Source organism: Polypterus senegalus, chromosome 11, assembly GCF_016835505.1.
Source record: "Polypterus senegalus isolate Bchr_013 chromosome 11, ASM1683550v1, whole genome shotgun sequence".
In the NCBI taxonomy this organism is placed as follows: Eukaryota; Metazoa; Chordata; class Cladistia; order Polypteriformes; family Polypteridae; genus Polypterus; species Polypterus senegalus.
The window spans coordinates 86,866,942-86,892,488 of NC_053164.1; the positions used below are offsets into that span (position 1 = coordinate 86,866,942).

Below are 25,547 nucleotides of genomic sequence, written 5' to 3' on the forward strand. Positions count from 1 at the left end.
GCTTTGGCTAAACATATTTAGTCACTAACTGTGTAGATTGTTGTTAGCTGTTAACATTCCTTAAACTTTGAAGGTTTCCCAAAGAAATCCACTTCAGGAATTTTGAAATTCTACACGTAACGGTCATAACGGTCGACAACGTCCGCCATGTTGAACTTTCTTATTCATGGCCCCATCTTCACGAAATTTGGTAGGTGGCTTCCCTGAGCTAACCGAAACCAATGTTCGTACTTATTTCGGTGGTATGACGCCACTGTCGTCCGCCATATTGAACTTTCCAACGTCACTAATTCTCCAACTTCCCGTGTATGTAGAAGGCTGAAATTTGGCAGGCTCATTCCTTACAGCTTACTTACAAAAGTTAAGCAGGTTTCATTTCGAAATTCTACGCCTAATGGTCATAACGGTCAACAACGTCCGCCATGTTGAACTTTCTTATTCATGGCCCCATCTTCACGAAATTTGGTAGGTGGCTTCCCTGCGCTAACCGAAACATACATACATACTTATTTTGGTGGTATGACGCCACTGTCAGCCGCCATATTGAACTTTCCAACGTCACTAATTCTCCAACTTCCCGTGTAGGTAGAAGGCTGAAATTTGGTACTTATTTCGGTGGTATGATGCCACTGTCGACCGCCATATTGAACTTTTTAACGGTCTTTGTTACTTATGGGCCCATCTTCAAGACATTTTGTATGCGGGTTCCCAACGCTAACTGAATCCTACTTACGTACATATATACGTCCATAGCTTGCAGCTCGGTCACCGTGTCAGGTGGCGTTGGGTCCCCCATCCCAACGCCTCCCACGTTGTTGGCTGCCTGCCTATATAAGGCCGTCCGTCGCTCCAGTCTCTACATTCCCTTCCTTGCTTCGCCACGGGATTCATGTCTCCCTGCTGATAACTACAGCCTTTTTATTTAATCCATGGCTTCTCCGCTGTTTTATTGTTCATTTATTACGATTATAGTTATTGTTTAGGTATTTTAGACTTAACTTTACATTGTTCAGGTACCCATTTCCTTTATCATTCCAACCATACCCCCATTAACATGTCTATCGAGGTGATCACCATTAATCAAAAAACTCACTTACCGAGTGGTTTCCATGCGCAGAGATGGCACCTGCCTTTTCTATTCTCTTTGTTATATATTGCACGGCCATATCAGGCTCACTCTTGATATCCGGAGGAACATTGTGTCTTATGTATTGAATGACTGGGACAGGTTCAAGGTGTGGACTGATGATGGTACAGGAGATAATTATACTACACAGGAGCACTATAAGAGTGAAATGCTTAAGCCCTTCACCTATGCATCTGCATGTGAGTTGATGGCTGCCGCTGAATTGTTCGGTTGTCGCTTTCAAGTGCACCAAAATGGCCAAATATTTTACACCTTTCGACAACCGCCAATGCCTCTTAAACATCTTAGATTGACAGGTGACGATTTCAGTAGTGGACACTTTGATGTTTATGAATGTTTAAACTCTCAAAAGCTGGATGTGAAGTTATCGATGAAACCGGTTGTATACTTACAACGCTTGACAGATGCCGAATGTCTCTTCAACACAAGAGCAATAGGCACATTGAGAGAGAAAGAAATCAGACACACCAAGCCCTGCTATGTCTGCCCCCTCCTTGAAACCCACCCCTGCACCTGATTGGTTAAAAAAACTGTCAAGGGCCGTTTGATGGATGTCTTTCCCCTCCTTGAAACCCGCCCCTGCACCTGATTGGTTAAACAAACTGTCAAGGGCCGTTTGATGGATGTCTTTACCCTCCTTGAAACTCACCCCAGCACCTGATTGGTTCAGGAAACTGTCAAGGGCTGTTCGATGGATGTCTGCCCCCTGCTTGAACTCCTCACTGGCTCCCACCTACTTCCTAGCCCTCCTCTCCCAAAAAACAAGCCCGAGCAGGTTACAGCCTTGCCAAAGGGTGTTTTAAAGGCCTCTAGTTAAACTAGCACATTAGGTGATAGAAATGAGCTAAGCAAAAAATTTAAAAAATCACTGACCACAGCAAATCCTAAAACACACGTGGAATCTGTCTCTCTTGAGCGGTGTGGGGTTACTTTTAAAAATAACTTCATTATATTATACTTACAAAACATGTTATACTGTATAGTGTAAGGGATGACAGGCACGGGCTGGCATCTCGACACGTACAGGACGTGGTTCATTACTCAGCCTGGAGGACAATGTAATTAAGGAAATTAGGATTTTGCTCTTTTGACCGATTTTAGACAGCCCCCGGAAAATAAACTCTAAAGTTAAGCTTTGTATATATGTGAACATTTTTGGTATTAGCCACCAATCAGCCCAGGCTAGACTTTTTATACGTCTCAAACATGATTTAAAAGGGAACTGCGGCATACGTCTGTGTGGTTTTTACAAGGCTTATATCAAACTAGTTATCTCATGCATCACCTTGAAAAGTGAAGTACATTCCACGGGCAGACATTCTGGGTGCTCACGAACAGGCTGGGGCCGGAGGAAGGGAACTTGCAGATAGCAAGTTGATAGTTGAGAAATCAGTCTAAAATAATTAGAGTGGAGATGGCTCTCTGAAAAGGGTGATGCTAAACTCCCTTAAAAGAGATGAAAAATAACCTCCGGGTGCTTCAAAGGACTTTAAAGAATTCCTCAGCGGCGTGGGGGCAGTTTGGGGGTGGGAGATTACATCACTTGTCACCTTGTGAATTGCACAGCTGAAGTGAGAAGCTATGGGGATTGGTGCTCGAAACAGGCGGGCTCAGTTGTTTGCAAGCGAACTCACTGAGTCCTCCCATACCTGACTTTACTTTCTGTGTGTAGAGAGAGAGCAGGGCCTGCTCGCAGGGGGTCGGCTAAAAGCTGGGCTGCTTGATTTCTTTCTGTGAGATGGGAAGCTTGAATCACCGCTAAGGCTGTTTTTACTGCAGATCCTGTCTGTGAGATGGGAAAAAGCCTGGAGCTGCAAGTCATAAAGCAAAGATGAGATAGATATTTTTTATTTTGTGTTCATATTAAAATCATAGATAGAACAGAAGAAGATGCTTCGCTTTTTATACCTCACTTACAGAAGTGCTTTCAGCAGGAAGCACACGTCCTCCGGAGAGAGGACTGGGAAGTGTGGGGAGGCTGACCGTCAGGTGCTGCCTCACCAGGGGCCGAGGAAGTGCCTTCAGGCCGACAGGGTACAGATGGGAACATGCTGGGACTGGTCCAGGGACGACCTTGGGCATGTTCGTGCTTGTCGAGGTAAAGGCTGTAACCTGCCCGGGCTTGTTTTTTGAGAGAGGGGGGCTAGGAAGTGGGTGGGGGTCGGTGGTGAGTTCAAGGAGGGGGCACACATCCATCAAACTGCCCTTGACAGTTTCCTGGGCATGCAGGTGGGTGTGGGGTGGGAGCGTGTTCAAGCAGGGGGCAGACATCCATCAAATTCCCCTTGACAGTTTCCTGAACCAATCAGGTGCCGGGGTGGGTTCAAGGAGGGGTCAGACATAGCAGGTCTCGGTGTGTCTGATTTCTTTCTCTCTGAATGTGCTTATTGCTGCGGCAAGCTGACAAAAGAATCTGTCTGTGAGATGGGAAAAAAGCCAGGAGCTGCAAGTCATAAAGCCAAGATGAGATATTTTAATTTCGTGTTCATATTAAAATCATAGATAGAACCGAAGAAAATGCTTCACTTTTTTATAAAGCACTTTCAGAAGGGCTTTCAGCAGGGAGCACACGTCCTCCGGAGAGAGGACTGGGAAGTGTGGGGAGGCCGACCGTCAGGTGCTGCCTCACCGGGGGCCGAGGCAGTCCCTTCAGGCTGACAGGGTACGGATGGGAATGTGGCTGGACTGGTCCAGGGACGACCTTGGGCATGTCTGATCTTGTCAGGACATGCCCTGGGCATGTCCGTGCTTGTCGAGGTAAAGGCTGTAACCTGCCCGGGCTTGTTTTTCGGGAGAGGGGGGCTAGGAAATGGGTGGGGATAGACATCCATCAAACTGCCCTTGACAGTTTCCTGGGCATGCAGGTGGGTGTAGGAGCGGGGTCAAGCAGGGGGCAGACACCCATCAAACGACCCTTGACAGTTTCCTGAACCAATCAGGGGCCAGGATGAGTTCAAGGAGGGGACAGACATCCATCAAATTCCCCTTGACAGTTTCCTGGACCAATCAGGGTCCGGGGGCGGGTTCAAGGTGGAGTCTGGATGCCCTTCACCCATCCACCGCGCCAAAGGGGCGGAGATAGGTCACGTGAGGGGCCGGGACTTTCCGGAGTGACATCATCAGGGGGCGACGGGGCAGGACTTCCGGTATTGCATCATAGAGGCAGGGCTTAAAGGTCATTAATCATTTTGATTGACAGCTCTAATTGCGATTTTGACAGAAGCCGCCTGGCTTATATTACTTACGGCACTTCAGTTATTTAAAGTTGCTATAAAAATAAATTGACATTGACAAAGAAATCAAAAAGTTTTCTATTGTACACAGTAGCCCATTTTGTTAACCCACCCCTATGCTGTTTGTTTTTTTAGTGAAGGCCGGACCTATGGAAAAAAAGGAAGGTGAAAATGATGAGGAAAATGAGAAAATGACCTTATTACACCCAGTCCTGCATCAGCATCAATCCAAAGGAATCAATTGCTCTAAAAAGTAAGTAAAGGCAAACCTTTGGGTGGTTTCTTCAGCTTTTATTTTATTTTGCTACTCTACTAAAGGAATTTAAGATGCTATACACCTAGGTGTGTATTTAATTTTTAAATATATTTTATCGATTTAAAAGATTTCATTACATGAACATGAGACACATGTCATTCAAATCAGAGACCCCCTAGGCATTTAGTGAGAATGGAAAGAAAAACATTAAAACATTTAATATGAAGTAATCAATCAGAGATACTTTATTATATTTAATTGATTGGTGGCACACTGTCTAATGCCTGTCAGATATTAAAGAATTTTTTACAGTTCCTTATAAAGCAAATTTTCTTTTTTTTTTTTTCTAATTTCAAGTGAAATCTGACACCATTTTCTCGTTACATTTAATGTGTTAAGATTCTTTCAGTAGTGTAACAGCAGTGTAATTTTAAATCATCACTATAGATTGTCCATTAATCAGTAATGTCCATTGTCCATTAATCAGTAATGTCCATTGGGTGTTGGAGAATTAGGGATTATTGTGAATCCAAGACAGTCTGATAAATCAAGGAAGATCTTGCTGAAAACTGGAGTGCGTGGATAGCAGAAGCAGGTGCTTGAGGACATCACGAGTCTTAAGTTGAAGTAGACATGTGTGATATGTACGTCTGGGCTGACTTAGACTGTGTTTTGCACAAATACAGCATAGGGTGCATTTTATTAAGGAATAGCAACCATTTAGATTAGATTAGATTAGATACATTTTATTAATCCACTAACAGAATACCTGCGCTTCGCAGCGGAGTAGTGTGTTAAAGAAGTTATGAAAAAGAAAAGGAAAAATGTTTATAAATAACGTAACATGATTGTTAATGTAATTGTTTTGTCATTGATATGAGTGTTGTTCTCATATCTATACATATATATATATCTATTTATATATATATATCTATATAGCAAAATACCCGCGCTTCGCAGCGTAGAAGTAGTGTGTTGTCAATGTAATTGTTTTGTCACTGTTGTGAGTGATGTGATGAGTGTTGCTGTCTGTATATATATATATATATATATATATATATATATATATATATATATATATATATATACACATACATCCACATATATATATACATATATATATATATACATATCTACATATACACACACACATATATAAACATACAGTGGGATGCAAAAGTTTGGGCAAACTTGTTAATAGTCATTATTTTCCTGTATAAATCGTTGGTTGTTACAATAAAAATGTCAGTTAAATATATCATATAGGAGACACACACAGTGATATTTGAGAAGTGAAATGAAGTTTATTGGATTTACAGAAAGTGTGCAATAATTGTTCAAACAAAATCAGGCAGGTGCATAAATTTGGGCACCGTTGTCATTTTATTGATTCCAAAACTTTTAGAACTAATTATTGGAACTCAAATTGGCTTGGTAAGCTCAGTGACCCCTGACCTACATACACAGGTGAATCCTATAATGAGAAAGAGTATTTAAGGGGTCAATTGTAAGTTTCCTCCTCCTTTAATTTTCTCTGAAGAATAGCAACATAGGGGTCACAAAACAACTCTCAAATGACCTGAAGACAAAGATTGTTCACCATCATGGTTTAGGGGAAGGATACAGAAAGCTGTCCCAGAGATTTAAGCTGTCTGTTTCCACAGTTAGGAACATATTGAGGAAATGGAAGACCACAGGCTCAGTTCAAGTTAAGGCTCGAAGTGGCAGACCAAGAAAGATTTCAGATAGACAGAAGCGACGAATGGTGAGAACAGTCAGAGTCAACCCACAGACCAGCACCAAAGACCTACAACATCATCTTGCAGCAGATGGAGTCACTGTGCATCGTTCAACCATTCGCACACTTTACACAAGGAGATGCTGTATGCGAGAGTGATGCAGAGGAAGCCTTTTCTCCCCCACAGCACAAACAGAGCCACTTGAGGTATGCTCAAGCACATTTGGACAAGCCAGCTTCATTTTGGAATAAGGTGCTGTGGACTGATGAAACTAAAATTGAGTTATTTGGGCATAACAAGGGAGTTATGCATGGAGGAAAAAGAACACAGCATTCCAAGAAAAACACCTGCTACCTACAGTAAAATATGGTGGTGGTTCCATCATGCTGTGGGCTGTGTGGCCAGTGCAGGGACTGGGAATCTTGTCAAAGTTGAGGGACACATGGATTCCACTCAGTATCAGCAGATTCTGGAGACCAATGTCCAGGAATCAGTGACAAAGCTGAAGCTGCACCGGGCTGGATCTTTCAACAAGAAACAACCGAAACACTGCTCAAAATCCACTAAGGCATTCATGCAGAGGAACAAGTACAACATTCTGGAATGGCCATCTCAGTCCCCAGACCTGAATATAATTGAAAATCTGTGGTGTGAGTTAAAGAGAGCTGTCCATGCTCGGAAGCCATCAAACCTGAATGAACTAGAGATGTTTTGTAAAGAGGAATGGTCCAAAATATCTTCAACCACAATCCAGACTCTCATTGGAACCTACAGGAAGCGTTTAGAGGCTGTAATTTCTGCAAAAGGCGGATCTACTAAATATGGATTTCATTTCTTTTTTGTGGTGCCCAAATTTATGCACCTGCCTGATTTTGTTTGAACAATTATTGCACACTTTCTGTAAATCCAATAAACTTCATTTCACTTCTCAAATATCACTGTGTGTGTCTCCTATATTATATATTTAACTGACATTTTTTATCGTAACAACCAACGATTTATACAGGAAAATAATGACTATTAACAAGGTTGCCCAAACTTTTGCATCCCACTGTATATATACATATACACACATATCTACATATACACACACACACATACATACATATTATATTAAAAACATTATTTGTACAAAATCTTAATTTATTTATCCATTCCTAAATAATTAAATGGGCAGGCTATTTCGTATCAGTGCAATACGCTGTTTGTTAAAACGGATGACTCTCTTACATGCAAGTCTGCGTGGATATTATGAACTATGGTATCTGTTGAAGTTCTATTTACATTTTAAACAGAAGGAATTTTTATTTAGTTGACATAAATATCTTTGGTAGGAATGTAAGTTAAATGTAGGCATCATTGCATAAATTTTTCTTCACCATACAAATGTAAAGAGTAAATTTGCCTTACATTCCAACCAAAGATATTTGTGTCGACTAAATAGAACTTGAAAAGATATATTTTTCGAATGTGATCGCACAATTCAGATCGAGTTGACGCGCACCGACGCATCAAGCCCGCGTGCTATTGTGGTTTCGCCTGCATGCCTCAATAAGTCACCCTCCCCTCGCTGTTACTTTTTTACCGTTCATCTAATGAATATACTGAGTATGGCTTTACCAAAACAATCATTGATGGCGAATAAAGTATTCATTCTTCATAAAACTTCAATTGGTGATCTGTCTTTCCACGTTAACTGCATATTTTTTCATACGTCTCAAACCAAGGGGAAGCGAGGGTAAAATAAATCGGGAAGCGCGCGTACATACTTGGTGCACCCTCACTCAGGAATCGAACCTCAGATGTCGGCGGTAGAGGCAAGCCTCTAGCACTGCGCCACGGCGTGTGGTTGTTTCTTAATGTATCAGTAAACAGCTCGTCTTCCTCTTTATCTGAGATGTGACACACTGCATGTACGGGTTTTTTTTTTTACACTGTCTTCCTTTAGCGTGACATTGACTTTTTCCACCTCACGGCTGTATTTAATGTTAGCTATGTTTCTCTCGCAGTTTCGCTGAGTTTGTGCCAAACACCACCCTGACCATCTCATCTTCCTCTGCATAAGCACAGTCCTTCACCCGTGAATATTTAGCGGCAGTGTTTCTATTGGATTGCTGCTGACGGACGGCCTTATATGGGCAGGCACTAAATTACGTGGGAGGCGTAACTCCGCCTCCCACGGGCATCGAGCAGAAGTCTATTATAGTATATAGACAAAAAAATAGGTTCCAGTTATGACCATTACGCATAGAATTTGAAATGAAACCTGCCCAACTTTTGTAAGTAAGCTGTAAGGAATGAGCCTGCCAAATTTCAGCCTTCTACCTACACGGGAAGTTGGAGAATTAGTGATGAGTCAGTGAGTCAGTCAGTGAGTGAGCCAGTCAGTGAGTGAGGGCTTTACCTTTTATTAGTATAGATTGGGGAAATTTTGATGCATCAGCAGCAGAAACAAGGATAGACACTCACAGAACAAATACAGCCAATCATTCAATCGATAAATAAATGAATGTATATTGTGCAGATATTTCATAATGAACCTAATGAGTACATTGAGATGAAACACTGAATTGTCTGATAGCAGTGGGCAGAACAGACCCCTTCTTAGCATACAGTGGTGGAATGAGCCTATAGCTAAAACTGCTCCAAGACAGAGTTTTAAGGAGGGGATTTTTCAAGATGGCATGCGCTTTTGCCACCATTGTTTTTTTTTTAAACAGCTTGCAGTATGTTCAGCGTTTGCCCCATGATGGAGTAGGCTTCCAGCAATTAAAAGGTCCTGTTGCCATTGCTTTCTTGGATTATCTAGCTGTTTTCTAGATATGGGCCTGGAGAGATACCAACATCATCCATCTCTTTTTCTTAGGCTAAGGAATTAGGCATTTGGAGGCAGTGGTGACCTTATGCTGCTTAAGGTTCACCCTGTAGTTCCAGATCTCTGGTCTTTGTACCTGTTGTTGAGACTTTAACAGGGTTGAATACCTGTTGGAGGCCATTGTTGTACAGACCTGTATTTAACATCCCAGAACATGATTAACTCTTCAGTGAAACCGCTATGTTGACACCTCCCACCCAACCCTTTGGTACAATCAAATGTAAGAATACATCAAAAATTAATATTAAAAGAGCGCAGTGCATACTGTATATTAAATTTAAAGATAAAAGATTAAATACAAAACTAATAATAATAATGTATATTCGTACAACAGTTTGGCAATGATGAAAAAGATTCAGACAATCCTCTCTATCTTAAACCTCATACTGTTTGTATAAGAATTTTTTGCAAATAGTTGCCTCAGATCCTCCTATTTCTATATTAATGTGTGTTCCAAGCTGGATTTCCCTTCTGAGGTAGAGTAAAAATTCTTTTGAAATACTTTTTTTTGCAATAATTAGTATTTCCTTGTTTCTATTTGCTAGTCAACATTACAGTACTTAAACACATTATTATGATTAAATATTCATTTAGTTATTTCAAAATGTAACAGCCCAAAAGAAGAGCTTCCTGTGCTGTATTAAACATAAGATAAAAAAATATAAAATGATGATTCACAGGGTCAGTTCCTTGTGCAGCATTTCACAATTTGTGTTTACATTTTAGCTGACATTATAATCCTCATTCTCAGCCTATTGTTTAGTTTTCAATTTTTCTGAGCTGACAGGCACATATTCACAGGCCAATGTCAGTATTTTATGTTGGTGTCTCTTCAGTACATTTCTGGCCTGATTCAGTTCTTGGAAGAAGCTTTCACTTGTGGACCAGGGTGGTGTGATTTCTTTACATACAGCCATTTGGAGAAGCTAGAAAATATAAATTCTACTGTACATCTTAAAGGACATTTTCAAAGGTTGACTAGTTTTCCTTTAGTAAAAAGTATACAGCCCTTTGTCAAAACATTTCTTTTACTGCATACAAGGTATAGTTGAGGTAGAGTTGTTCCTAATGTTTCAAATGCATTTCCAAATAAAAACCAGTAAAGGTCACAATACTGGATGTATTCCATATGTTAAACATTGTCTACTTCAGGAATGTACTGTTTGATTACCTTGTCGGGGTGCAGTCAACCCTCAAAAGTCTCCTGCATTGGTGCGAGAGTACTGGATGACACAGGCCATAATTCATTGTAAGGCCCTTTTTTGCTGGCTTTGGCTTCTTTTGTTCATCTCAGGTTATTGAACACTCATAAATTTTCCATTTCTTTTAAGTTCAGCCTTCATTTCCACTTACACCCAGAACTGTACGTGTGTTCACAGGCCTCATTTCTGCAATAATAGTTTTAGAAAATCAATCAGTTCATGAAGGGTGCAGAAAAGCAATGACACAATGCAGCTTATTACGTACACTTGGGTCTCTGGGTCATTAAAAGGTTGATTTTTCAAGAAATGTTGGGAGTTTAACTAAAGTAAGTAAAAAGATAGCATGGTCTGGGTGAAGTTGTTTTACCTTGGAATTATGGTATTAAAGATTTCTATTGCTCTAACAAAAATATCCAATTTCATGCAGGAGAGCCACGATGCTAGCAGTGTACTTCACTCTGCTGGAAGAAATTGAAGTACACCATCAGACATTTAGGACGCATGCTGGCACCCTACAGAAGATTTTTGAATGTTTCAAAGAGGTGGCTCCCCATTCTAGATTGATTATTTTTGTAAAATTACATAATAGCTTTCATTAGAACAAAAAAACAAGTGCCCTTTCCAACCACAGACATGCACTCTGGCTACCATCATCTTTATTTTCTTCTGGGTGCATCGGTCTGGACCATGACCCAGTGTTATTCCTGCAAACATTAAGGAGGACCGTCATTATGTCAAAATTATTTGAAGACAGAATTTCTTGCATTTAGAGAATTATAGAAAAACATACATCTTTGTGTTCCATTCTATTTGTTTGAAATTATTAAATTCAAAATGGCAACACAAAGCATCTATTTGATAAGGCTAAATTCTCCTAATATAGAATCTTAGCACATTTTTCACAGTCCACTTTGTCTAATTTTCTAAACTGAATTAAGTTGAATTTTTTGTAATTTTTTTTTTTTTTTGCTTTTTCTGTGACAGAAAGGTGAAGAGGATCGCGGAGTTACAAAGCCATAAAGGATGTATCAGGAAATTAAGTGTTGGGCTCCATTTGTATGATCTGAGCATGTAAAAAGGAAGATCAACATTTGTAAATTTTAGCAGCATGCAGAAAAACTAGGAATAGGTAAACATGTTTGCTAAAGTAAGGTCAAAATCAAATAAGATTCAGAACAGTAATTTGTCCACTAAGGAATAAACTTGTAGATCACCAAACAATGGAATTGGAGCAGGTCTATGGCTAATACTTGGATAAATTTTGTCATGCTACCACAAAGAAACATTTTCTGACATGAGATAAAGGGTCACCCAGATGCCTTTAAATATTTTGAAATCTCGTTTAGGATTTTTCATCTGTTCAAATTATAAATTAGACATTTCCATTACCAGTATATGGGCATCATGATGCATCAAGTTTAATGCTGTAACTGAGCCACTAACAGCATTCATGCAGTAAGTCGCACCTGCCTAACTTGGAGTTATTGAGTAGTAGTAATTCTCCCAGCAAATCTACACTGACATGTGAAACACATGCTAATCCCATAGTGCCAGTGATCAGGCTGGTGGATGGCTCCAACTCCCTTAATTACGAGGTAGCACTGGTAAGCACTGTGCTGTCCTCCTAGTATGAATCTGTGTAGGTTGTAGATCCCTTGACCTTTAAGTGGATTAGGCTGATTTAATATTGGATGAAGGGGAAAAAGTTAAAAAAAAAAATAAAAAGAATTAGCCAACTTTTTGAATATGACATTACTTTAGGTCACCAATATGATGATTGGTCTAAAAATACACACGTTTTATTGTGGACAGCTAGTTAGCAAAGGTCTCTAACCCTGTGGCTATGTCTGACTTTGTCTCCGACGTTTTCTGTTATACTGTAACTGTCTATGAACCAGAGGTTTATTTTCTTCAGAGATGCTTCTGACTAGACATTTTTACCTCTGTGTCAACTGTCCACAGTACAAAAGTTAAAGGACCGAGTGCTGACCTTTATTTATATTAATCAGTTTCAAACCACTTTAATGCTGTCTGTTTAAACAAATGTATCTTTGTGTATTCATTATGTCATTTGTAAAGTTTGTATTTATAGCTACGTGTGAAAGTGTCATGGCACTCTGCACCTGGCTCATTGAGGAGTGCTACACAAAACTAAATTGTCTTCAATAAATAGTCTTAAGTATTTTAAACATTGATCCCAAAAATTGTATTCTGCATCTGCTTTCTGCAAGACTCGCTAATGGCCAACCAGCACCCACCACACATTTTTTTTTATTCCTGTGTGTTATCTAGAACATTTGTTGAGCTGGGGCTATGCATTTTTACTGCACATAAATAATTTAATTCCACTTCAAATCTTACAAGTTGACAGATTTCCAAACTGGTACTCTTATTATGTACTTTCATTTCCCTCAGTGTCTTATTCTTGCTTTCCTAACATATTATCCAGCTGGTTACCTTAAATCTACAAATACAACTAATTCAGTATATACTTACTGCATAAACGCTACTCTAAATTACTTCCTAAAAGCACAATTTGTAAACAACACAAGAAACCAAAAATAGATATTAAACAACTGTTCTTTTGATTTTAAATGACAAACAATTCTGTAATGGATATACAGTAGAAATGCTTCATGCACTGACACATCCATTCACTTTTGAACCTGTGACAAGGAGACAAAACCCCTGGATGTATGGTCAGTCAACAACAGTGGACACTTCTGCACAACTTGACCCAAACCTATCTTTGAGACCTGGTCAGTATACTTTTATACACAAATACCTGCAGAATACCCCTACAAAATTACCTATAAAGGACATCAAACTGAAATAATATTAAACATTTCTATACAAATTAGCCCAATTTTATTTTTTGCATTAATTTTATTGCAATCATTCCATACAAATCGATCAATTTTTACAAGAAATAGGATTGAGACCAAATCTACCCCCACCCGAGTGAGAGAGCATGGCCAACGGGGTAAAACTTAAGGCTTGTAAACATAGCCCAATTTTATTTTACGAGATCTGCATACTGCAGGTTGACTTAGTATTGAAGTACATAAAGATAAATCCCATCAGCATCAATTAGCATCTTCTTAGAAGTACAAAAAGCATAGTTCCTCAATTATGATGTCAAACTCTTCTGTAAGGCCAATGTTCAGAAAAAATACGCAACACTGGAATGGTTCTTCGTGTTTTTTTTACATTTCCATTTGATTTAAAGCTTTTCTACAGTTCTTAATTTATTCAATCAATTTTTAACAACACTAGCTAAAATAAATACCACTAGAAAACACTAAAATCAGTTTTAATCAGAAAATCTCTCAAAAGAGACAAAAGTACAATTCTACAAACATTTGAAAATAATTACAAAAAGTGATCAAGTCAGAACATCATGATGGCACAGTAACTCAACAAATAACCAACATATGATAACAACAGGAACAGATTAAGGAGTTGAAATTCATTAATTTGAAACAGACTACATATAAAATCATTTCAAAAACAGGTGCCAAATGTACAGCATCATCCTTTAAAAAAAAATATATATATAACAAACTGTATGAATGTGTGTTTAAACTGCAGTGTGCAATCAAGAGAAGAACCCAAATAAATAATAAAATGAATAAAATTGATCTGGGGGGTATTTAAATTCAGTCAATAAAGATGTCTTTCCACTTCTTTCAGTGACATTTCTGCATTTTAGAAATTTCAATGTAATTAAGAATGGGAACTATACATAAAAAAAGTTAAGACGTGTCTGCATCAGCTCAGAACTTAGAAACTTCACAGTGCAATATCTTTCACCTGTTATTTTTCACATTTTTAGATGTGTGTGTAATATATATGTACTGTATATACACGCACACACAGACACACTATGTACACGGTGCAACACCAAAAAAATGTTTCTTCTTTCCACTATGGAAGAGTCTAAATATTTAGTCCAAGCCCCATGTAATTATAAAAAAAAAAAGACCCAATCGCACTTTACAGATGCTTATGCAAAAGACCCAATCGCACTTTACAGATGCTTATGCAAAAGACCCAATCGCACTTTACAGATGCTTATGCAGACAGTTCTGGAAAGACTAACACATAACATGAATGCAAATATTAAACATTATCAATATGCTTTTAAAGCTATGACAAAACTGATCTAATTGCTGAATGTCTTTTACAAAGGTAGATATATATTTTTATACAGGTTACATTTAGAAGAAAAAAATCACTCTGCAAATAACCTGTTCAGTAAGGACACCCATCATAAATACACTACTTGAGGAAGCAAAGTGAACATTGGAAAGTGATTTTGTTCAAACTGTACAACCAAGTATTATGTTTACGGTTTTTCTCAAAAGTTTGTGAAACCCTTATTGTGGTTCTATATATAATTAACAGACTACTAAACCCTAGTTTAAATCAAATGTTTTATAAAGGGGCAGATTCAGGCAACAAAAGAAAAAAAAAATCTTACCTTTGTAATGAAGGTGAATAAAACCTGGTACTAAAGCAACTGGATATATCAAGTTAAGAGTCATTGAGCCAATCACTAGAACAGTAAGGGTAAGAAATCCAGTCATATATAGCCAACTTGTTCTTACCCATGGAGAGATCTGAAACCACCTGTGCAACTGTCTAAATACTCCTCAGTCTAGCTGAGGATCTGCACTGGAATACAGAAGTTTGCTGGTTCAAATCTTGTTAATGCTAGAAATGATCCTACTCATTTTGGGTCCTTGAGCAAGACCCTTAACCTGAAAATTACTCCAGGGGCACTATACAATTGCTGACCCTGCACTCTTACCCCAAAAGTTCAAGGATAAAACAATTTCCCCTCAGAGTTTAACAAAGTATATCTAATCAAATAAACCTAGAGTAAAATATCAATGAAACCACAAATTCACAATAACTTTATCTAAATGTAGGTAATCTTTCAAAGTTATCCCACAGAGGAAACAAATTCCATAGACGGTATCCAATGTACATCCTAGAACAGTATAACACAAGTAAATGACACTGCCATCTGTGGAAGAGAAGCAAGGAAAAAAATAAATCATTGCTCTCAAAATTGAATCTTGCTGTTTATAAGGAGTTCATAGCAGACTGCCTTGAGATTCCCATAGAATGTTAGAATGCTGTATGTACCGTCAGGTACAAATTTGATTTTTAAAATACTGGTGCCATATGCAAGTAAAAATGCACAAAAAAAGTACTCAAAGCTGCCCCACTAGACTAATAAGTTACCAGAATATATTGGATTCCTTATTAGGATTTGCCCACCAATCTGTTTTCATGCTTCATCAATGTCTATTACTTATCAGGCCATACCTTTTTTAAAAGAAATTGTTAATGTTCACACATTCTTTGTAAAGTTGATTTTCCGTAGCAATACATAAAGAGTTGTAGGTACAAGAGGGTTTCACAACTTTTCAACTAATACTGCAACTGGTAGACATTTGCCTAGCTATTTAGAATAGCTGTTGTGGGCTTAAATTAAAACTGAAAGAGATATTACTTAAAATAAAAAAAAAAACAACACACAAAAGCAGTTAAAGTTGTTTAGTACCCAAAACAACATTGCACTGTAATAACACCAGGGCATACACCAAAGCAAAAACAGTTAAGATAAATGTGTGGGACTAATTGAGTTACATGCATGAAAACCAAATGTGTCAAGCTTTAATAATTTTAAAGAATACTCTTCATATGCCACAGAACAAAATCATTTTTTCTTTTTAAATCTGAAAAAGCACGGGCACTGTCCGTTACAAAGTAGCTGTGCATGCTGTAAATACACATTGTATATACACAGTAGTATTGTTACTCTCAGGGTTTAAGACTTGATTCTGGCTCAGCTGGTCATTTTCTTTATACATTAGTGTCTTGTACATAAACAAAGTAAAAAAAACAAAAAAACAAAACACACACTACATATTATAATACAGAATACAATCTAAACATTCTGCTTTAAATGAACCAACAATAAATTACATAAAAGTATGTTTTTAAAAATGAAGATAGAAAATCAATAAGCAAATATTCTGACCAATCACTTGTTTTAATAAATCATAAATGATTGATTCAGTGATGGAACATTGGTTTGGAATTGAGCTGTATAAAACTTTTAAAGCAAATCAAAACTAAAGCTTCATGGAAGCAGGTTTGGAATAAAAAATAAATAATTTTATCATGCAGTTTTCAGCTGGCAGAAGGCAACACAGCAGCCAGCACATGCACATTTAGATCCCCTGAGTGATTTGATACAAAGACAGTACTTCAATTTTTACGACCCAAACTCGTGAATTGCCTTTTTTGTGTAAAAGTTTGTATACTAATCTGTATTTATAACACATTTACCTGTAGACTAGAGCATGATGAGCAGCTGGTAATCTCACTTGTACTGGGGATACTGACATACAGGCACTATTTCATGCTGAAACACACACTCGATTTCCAAAGGCTTTACTTGTTTAGCTTTTGTCTTACCAGAAGCTGATGACCCAAAGAATAAATGCTAACATAGTACTGAAAGTGACAATCCTTGTCTTTACTCAAAAGACATGGATCTGCTTTTTTGAAATCTAAATACCCCATCTATTTATATATAATAAGTATTTTATATCTCCACACAGTAATGTGGTTATAGGTGGCAAGAAATTAGCAAGAAAGTAAAATATTAAATCTGTTTTATGTGGATGGTTTAAATTACTGCATATTAAAAATTGGTAACTTACAATCAATTTTTATGTAGATTGTTGGTGAAAAGTTCTTTTTTTTTGTAAAAAAAAACTTGAAACCAAAAACTACTCTGGTCTCTCAGAAAGAAAATTGATGCAACACATTTTTGTGCACCAGCTTTCAAAGCCAATATTAATGTAGGAATTCTAAGGAATTAAACAAGAGATCAATCAATATGTAAGTAAAGTAAAAACTAAACTAAACTAGATAAAGTAAAAGAATCTTTAATAATCGTGTCCATTTTGCCCCAAGATCAAAAATGACCAAGGTAAGATATTGTCCAAGGTTCAGTATATACAACAGAAACTGACTCAGGGTGAAAAGGTAGTTTTGAAGAACAACAACATTCTTCCAAATTATGCAGGGGCATTATTTCAAGTGGACTATGTGATTTTAACCCCACCACCGCCAAACAGACCCTAGAATTTCATATTCAAGGTATCCTTTTCAAACTTGGATTTCAAGTCTCATTAAGTTAGTTCCTGATTTGAAATCACTTTTTTGATGTCATTAAAATTATAAGTTATTGGTGTCATAAACCGAAATACCTAAAGTATTAATCCGAACAAACATCATATTGATTATACTCTTATCTGTGAATCCAACAGATGCCCAAATATTGTAGCACAAACTTGTAAAGTATGAAAGGGGTGGATACAGAGTTCACAAGTTTATCTACACACAAAATCAAACAATTTAATTAAAAACAAAAAATATTCAGCTATAAAATTGAGGCATGTCTTTGTCCATTAATGTAAATCATAATATATTAATTTGCAGCATTCCAGAGGTTAAGTGGCTACTTGTTCAAAAGTTCTATGAAACAGTACTTTGTTTTACTTATCACCTAACTTTGTGCCAAGAGGTTGAAATATTTTCATGTATGAAAAAAAAAATTTAAACAGTCAACTGCTTATTTCTTGTTGCCCCCATTATATAAGAGCAAAAACATTTGCTATGAAGCTGTGAATTAAAAACCAGGAAATAGACCATAAAGAATATCTGAAAAGAAGGCACAGCCATATTCATTGTCAGAAAATGCTACAGTGCAGAAGGAATTGTAGGTCTTTACTTCCACTTGATCAAGATTAGTTCTTTCCAGAATTCACATTATCAGATCTGACTCCCGAAGGTGGAGCTGTAACCAAAAAATGTATCCCATCACCAGGGAAAGGAGAAGGAATGAGAGGGCATAGCCAAGCCACATACCAACGCTCACCAAGGCACTCAAGAATATTGCGCCGCCAGCCCAAACTGTAAGGACGTTGGTTTGAATACCATTCTCTTGTGGTCTGCCCTCTCAGCATCAATGCTACATGGAAAAACAGGAATGCAGATACACATAAACAGCCCACCACACATGTATCTGCCACAAAGGCAAAAGCAAAGGCTCTGGCAGTCACTTGACCTGGGGAAGACAAAAGAAAGATGAGAGAGAGATGCTTAGTTAAATATGTATGCTTTTATGATTTACATACAGGTCAACATACAGTAAATGCTAGAGCAGTCAGAGTATGAGTACTAATACAATGAATTCTTTAAAAAAAAAGTTTATACTTGCTAATTAATAGATAAAATATGACTGATGGATTACAATATCTAATATCCACACTCAGTTTTACATCCCATATTTTTAGGTTGTATGTTGTCAATTGTGAATGAACAGGACTACTACATGCTATTTTTTCCCCTCATCAACATTTATACTAGACCCAAATTCCCCTTTCCTTTACGCCTTCCCAAACATGAAACTGGCTAAGAACAGTACAGAGAGCTTAACAGCCATGTTACATTTACAAATGAGACTTTCTTCCTTAATTTTCATTGGGACCCTTGATCTGAGAAATTTATGGGTCCAAAAAAGAAGCAACGCCTGCTTGCCAAACCCTTAAGGAACAACACATTTTTCTGGAGTTTTGTTTCACATTTACAAAAATCGCATGTGGACCAAATATTAGTGGCAATTTTACAAAACTATATGCAAAACACAACTGAGCAGTTTTGCTCATCACTAAGCACCGCTCACCTGTATGAATCAGATCTTCTTCTGATTGGTTTAAAATATTGTTTATTGCTTGTGAACCTTCAGTTTATTAAAAAAAAAAAAAAAAGGAAACCTTAATATGTAAACTAATTAAATTGTAATATGTTCTGTAATTGATTAAACAATAACTTTCACCATTATGATAAGGTAAAATATTTTGTTTCTGCCTGTGGATATTAGTCAGCTGTGGGTGGGGCCAAAAATGCCCCCCAAAAAAGTGCTTGGGCAGACTACAGCTTACGGTTTATAAAGAATCATGTGATCAGCGAGGAGTACCTTGTTTATCTTACCATGTGCTTGTGGTAAGATAGACATAAATTTAAATTTAGTCACCAACGTTTTCCATTCAGTAACTGAAAAATACGACTTAATTTTTTTTTTTTAGCTTTCAGGATTCTTTTCTTTTTGAAAAAAGTATGGATAGGCTGTATTGGTCTATACTGTTAACAAAGTAGTCAGTATCAGCTGTCAAAAAAATATTATCAGCTTATTCCTATGTATACCAAGATAAGTATTCATAAAGTATGTTTACACAAGAGTATTAAAAAAATATTATTTTTAAATACTCAAGTTATCACACAGCCATACAACATAAACATTAAAACAAAAATACAACATACATGATATATTTAATATTTATTTAAATAATGGCTTCATTATTATAAAATGGATTTTAGTGGGTATCCTAGGACTCTGGCTGACTTTGTTCCTACAAACATCTAGAGAACATAATGCAGATGAAATGGACATCTTAAGTAAAAACTACACAAATCTATCTTAAAAGGCATGTTAAGTAGCTGTTACAGTGCTTGAATAATATTCCCCATATTTTAAGGGAAAAAAACCTGGGGGTGGCTGGGCTACATACATTATAATTCCTTTCAGGCACCGATTTCCATATCTTTTCAATATAATTCAGAGGGTCAGATACCACAGTCTAATCTTGCAATATGAAATACAAGGCAGGAGCCAAACATGTATGGCATGCCAGACCTCTGTAAATACTTTTTATTTAATTATTATATCATGATATAATTTAAATGCCCTATGTTATTTTCAGGTGTTCAGTATTTTTATGTAGTGAAAGATTGAAGTTATGTAGGGAAAATGAAGTTTGAAATGAAATTGCCTAAGAAATACTTCTTACCAGCTAAAGAATTACTTCTTGGTGAATGGCAAAATTCTTTAGAAAACATTTCTGTTCAATTGGCATTTACATCAATACTGACTCATTCTAATTTTGAATTTATGTGGTTGCCTGGATCTTTCTACCTAAAGCAAGTTTAGATTATTTGGACTGTACTCTATCCGTTTAAGGGCAAGTGCTATTCAACTGCACTTTTTATTAATATAAATAGGTACATTGTAGCAGCACATGTTCTATTCTAATGCAACAGAGTTATGAGGAAACCAATGTACAAACTGCAAAACACATCAAACAAATAAAATTTAATCCAGGGATTACTTACCTGTAATAAGCATGATCCAGGGCATTAAAAGTAGCAATACACTGTGTGGCGTGATGCCTTCTTTCAAGATGATGATGAAAACCTCAACATTTAGCACAACAGCATACAGCAGACCAGCCCACATGAACAACAGACAGCTGAGAAAATACCGGTAGTTCTTGAAACCAACACATTGACCAAAAAAGACACAGTGGTGATCTCTCCGAAGCACACACACCTTACAGTCATAGCAATGTGAACACCTTGGAGGTATGTGCGTCTCACAAGCATAGCAATACCTAAGAATGAGAGGGCGGCACCGTTATTTCTGCAAACTGGATCTACAGACAATGTAAATGCATAAAGAACAAAAAATGTAATATATTAATATGCAAAAAGTATTATTAGAAAAGAAAATCTCATTTAATAAACATATTATAAACAATGTATTACAACCTGGTCAACCTGCAGATCTCCTTTTTACACCACAATGTTTAAATGAAGTACTACTGGATGTGTTTCTTATCAAATGCAATCACATGATGCAGCAAAACTTTTTGCACATACATTTTATGTTAGTTTCAGTCAGATTCTGTGTCTTAATATTTATTTTTGAATGCATTCTGTGTAGCATTTACATTTTATCTGCTTATAACACTGCAATTTCTCCCTGCAATTAATAAAGCATCAGTCTGTGTGATACGGTTATAAATGTGTGTCAGGTTACAAAGAAGTCATGTATGTGATACTTTCTTGTGCCCAAATCAAACCCAATCATTAAATTTATTCAAAAAGCAAATTCATTCTCAGTAATACCTTCCTTATTCACACCTCTATTTTGCCATTATACAAGTTTTCTTAGTGTCACCGTTCCTTTCTCCTGCTCCAGCTAGATCCTCTGGGGGCACAGTAAATACCACTGGAGTAGGAATAAAAAAAAAAAAAACTCTAGATGCACCCTAGGTCTGCTTGTCTCTCTCCTCAAGAAGAAACCAGACACCACTACTAAAAGATATGCTTCAAAAGAAAAACTGTTAAAAGGAATACTCTACCCAAAAATTACTTTTGAATCTGTTACTTATCCTGTGTTGTTTAGAGTGATGGAACAAAAAAAAAAAAAAAAGTTTAATCTCTTGTTTACACAGATCACTAGACTCCTGATACAATGAACTTCTATGGAGACCCATCTTGATGCAACAGCAAACAATATTAAACAAAGAAAAAAAATATCAGGTTACTTGTGTTGCATAGTCCACTTGTCAAAAGCTCACGGTATGCCCAGACATGTGTATTTTGGCTTCCAGAAAACACCCTCATGCTATATGAAGAGCCAAGTGCAAAAGAGTTGCAGTTTGTATTTGTATCCATAATGGAACATGTGTTGTATGGTGGACTACAGTGAATATCCATCCATCCATTTTCCAACTCGCTGAATCCGAACACAGGGTCACGGGGGTCTGCTGGAGCCAATCCTATTTCATCAAAATAATACCCTTCAGCTAAGACTCAATGTTTATAAATAAATGCATCCAGCTATCCATTCCGCTCATTTGTAGAACACCAGATCGATCAGCTGCCTTCCAAAAACTCCCTTATTCCAGCCTGTATCAGTTAATTATAAATATTACACTTTTTCTGATGACTTTTCTATTTAATTGTAATTGTACAACACTAACAACTCACTACCTACTACTATCCTACAAAGCCTTAAATAACCTCGCACCAAACTACATCAGTGACCTTCTCCATCACTATGTGCCCCACACTAATCTACACTCCGTAGGTGACAGGGCCTTCAGCTGTAAAGCGCCCAGACTCTGGAATGACCTACCGAAATTAATTAGATCAGCTGACTCCATGAATTCTTTTAAAAAACAACTCAAAACTCATCTGTTCAGGAAGGCTTTTACTGTAGCTCTACTTGACTTTATTACCCTTCTCTCAGTTTACCTCTATGTCAAGATGCTCATTTAACCTGTGTGTGTGTGCTAGACCATCAATTATGTTGTCTGTTAGGCTTTGTTTCTCTGAATTCACGGTCGTAAACTTCTTTATTTATTTGGTTTGTACAATGCTATATACTGTATATCCTGCCGTTCTCTCTTATATTCTGTAAGTGCCTTGATTATGGGAAAGGCGATATATAAATAAAATTTATTATTACCATTTTCTAAGGCCAAGTCACTGGAGTAATTATGCAGTGCTCAGTAACTGAAGAAATGACATAGAAGTTTCCATCTATACAAATTCATTAAAAACCATCTCTCACATCCACCAGCATACTCAATGTTGTCTTGATGTGGAATGAAGGGCATAATCCAGTTTAGTTACACAATCTACACATTGGCTACAAAGTGCATGTTACATTAATCTAAATAAATTATAATGGTGGCTCAACAACCGCAAGGAACATACATAAGAACAGTTTGTAAATAAATTTTATACCCAATAAAGCATCCATTTTCATTCCAACTTAATCATAGAGATTTGAAATGTCTCTCCTTGCAACACTGGACACAAGACAAAAACACACCTAATGGGTCACTCCTCTGCTGTTGGGAACACTTGATAATGTGTATACACACACACTACTTCACAAGGGGCCATTTTAGAAATACTGATCAACCAGCAGAACATCCCCAATCACGAACTCTAAATTATCATCAACATAAAGATTGTGCCTAATCACTTTACAAACAGACATGCTTTATTTTTTCGAAGGACATAAATAAAGATCACCTACCTCCACCCTTGGCCAACTGCTGAGCCTTCCAGAAAAACCCCACGGATGCTGGGGCTGGTCCTTAAGAAGAGCGACGCATTCCAAAGGATGTTGCCAAACATGAAGATCTGCGATGCCAGGTGGACACCTTTCCACAGGGGCGCCCAGTCCCTTTCTTTTTGTTCAGGCTCGAGAGGCGCCTCCACCATTACCAGATACATCACTTCTCCCGTAATGGACACCACTAACACCGTGTTTACTATCACAGGCATAAAGCGGCATATTGCCTCTAAACGGCTCCACAGGCGGCCACGGAAAGAGGTCATGGCTGCGTGAACGGTGCTCAGCAATAAGGGTAAAGATATCTAGAAAGGCTAATAAGAATAAAAAAGTAACGCATCAGAGGGATCAATTCTGTGCGATCTTAAACCTAACAACTTCGTACCGATTTCCAGTCCGGGGTATATACCGCAGGTTCCTTTCAATAAGCGCGGCTGTATCGAACAAGTTTCCCGACGTATTTGCTATGAATACATCGGTTCGATTAAGGCAGCTTTTAAAAGACCCGCTCAGCGTCTTGCGTAGCTCATTTATTCGTGTTAGACTCTGTCCTTTTCCTTTCAAGGGGTTCGAATTCAAACTGAAAGCATGAAGGCATGAGACACTGCAGGTTTTAAGTCATTCTTTTCACATTTGAAATAAAGCAAGGATAAAGAGAAATACAGACGCGGCACGCACCTCAGTGTTGCAAATCCTTGCTGGGTTTAAGTTGATGATTAGCCGGTGCTTTCTCTTAGGTTAAACTGACATGAAACTAAGCAAAACATACACCTGTAGACATTAACGTTGGTTTTCAAACATTTGGGTTCATTGTATCAGCAATGAATTACAAATGATAACGAAAATAAGTGACAGTGCCGAACTGCAGCACCGCAAGCGACGAGACTCAATCAGAAAACGGTCAAAGCAAACGAAATACATTACTCACGCCTCCCATTCTGGTACCCGTGCCACTTTTCTGGTAATAAAATTACAATGAATGAAACTTCATGTCGCGTACAACCCTTCCTAGAATAGTACCTTACAAACAAGGAAACTGGTCAATAAAATAAATTGTCCTGTTTGATCTCCTCTTTAAATAAATTTTCACGATGACTTACTTACTTGTCACTCTTAACTAACTAAGCATACACAAAACAGACTTCAAATGAAATCACAACCTTTCATAAAACCACGCAGGCGTGTAAATAAAATACAAAACCTGACAACCAGGAACGGAACCGACGCACAGGAAGCAGAAGCCATTGTGGCTCAGTTAGTGCTCTACATACGTCAAAAGGCACAGAATGGCTGCCAAACTCGTTTCTGAAGCGCCAATTTCTCTTTTTTGGGAGGCGGGGTTTCTGTTGTTGTAACATACCTGTTGGCCAATGAAGAGAAAGCTCTGGACCAACCCGTTAAAAAAAAAACACGTACCAAACATTTCAGCGTTCTGATAATAAAACGAGCGAATCAGTGTGCGGCTCTGGTCTTCCCGCGGTAAGTATTCTGGTCTCTCTCTCTCTCTCTCTCTCTCTCTATATATATATATACAGTGGGTACGGAAAGTATTCAGACCCCCTTCAATTTTTCACTCTTTTTTATATTGCAGCCATTTGCTAAAATCATTTAAATTAATTTTTTCCCTCGTTAATGTACACACAGCACCCCAAATTGACAGACAAAAAAAGAATTTTTGAAATTGTTGCAGATTTATTAAAAAAGAAAAACTGAAATATCACATGGTCCTAAGTATTCAGACCCTTTGCTCAGTATTTAGTAGAAGCACCCTTTTGAGCTAATACAGCCATGAGTCTCCTTGGGAAAGATGCAACAAGTTTTTCACACCTGGATTTGGGGATCCTCTGCCATTCCTCCTTGCAGATCCTCTCCAGTTCTGTCAGGTTGGATGGTAAATGTTGGTGGACAGCCATTTTTAGGTCTCTCCAGAGATGCTCAATTGGGTTTAAGTCAGGGCTCTGGCTGGGCCATTCAAGAACAGTCACAGGGTCGTTGTGAAGCCACTCCTTTGTTATTTTAGCTGTGTGCTTAGGGTCATTGTCTTGTTGGAAGGTAAACCTTCGGCCCAGTCTGA

General features: G+C 37.8%; 2 protein-coding genes across 2 annotated transcripts in view; one reads left to right on the forward strand and one right to left on the reverse strand.

The window, feature by feature from the left end:
- Positions 1–16,005: 16,005 nt before the first annotated feature.
- On the reverse strand, positions 16,006–24,845 carry zdhhc24 (zinc finger DHHC-type containing 24). The gene is made up of 3 exons (XM_039769193.1): positions 23,435–24,845; positions 20,713–20,990; positions 16,006–18,607 (listed from the first exon to the last, which is right to left on the reverse strand). The coding sequence occupies exons 1-3, from the start codon at positions 23,737–23,739 to the stop codon at positions 18,288–18,290; spliced, it is 903 nt and encodes a 300-aa protein (XP_039625127.1). The 5' UTR covers positions 23,740–24,845; the 3' UTR covers positions 16,006–18,287.
- Positions 24,846–24,923: 78 nt separating this feature from the next.
- LOC120538581 overlaps positions 24,924–25,547 on the forward strand; it is a 32,835-nt gene continuing 32,211 nt past the window's right edge. The window contains exon 1 of the mRNA XM_039767973.1: positions 24,924–24,952. The gene's annotated coding sequence lies outside the window, so the exon portion shown is untranslated. The remainder of the gene's footprint in view (positions 24,953–25,547) is intronic.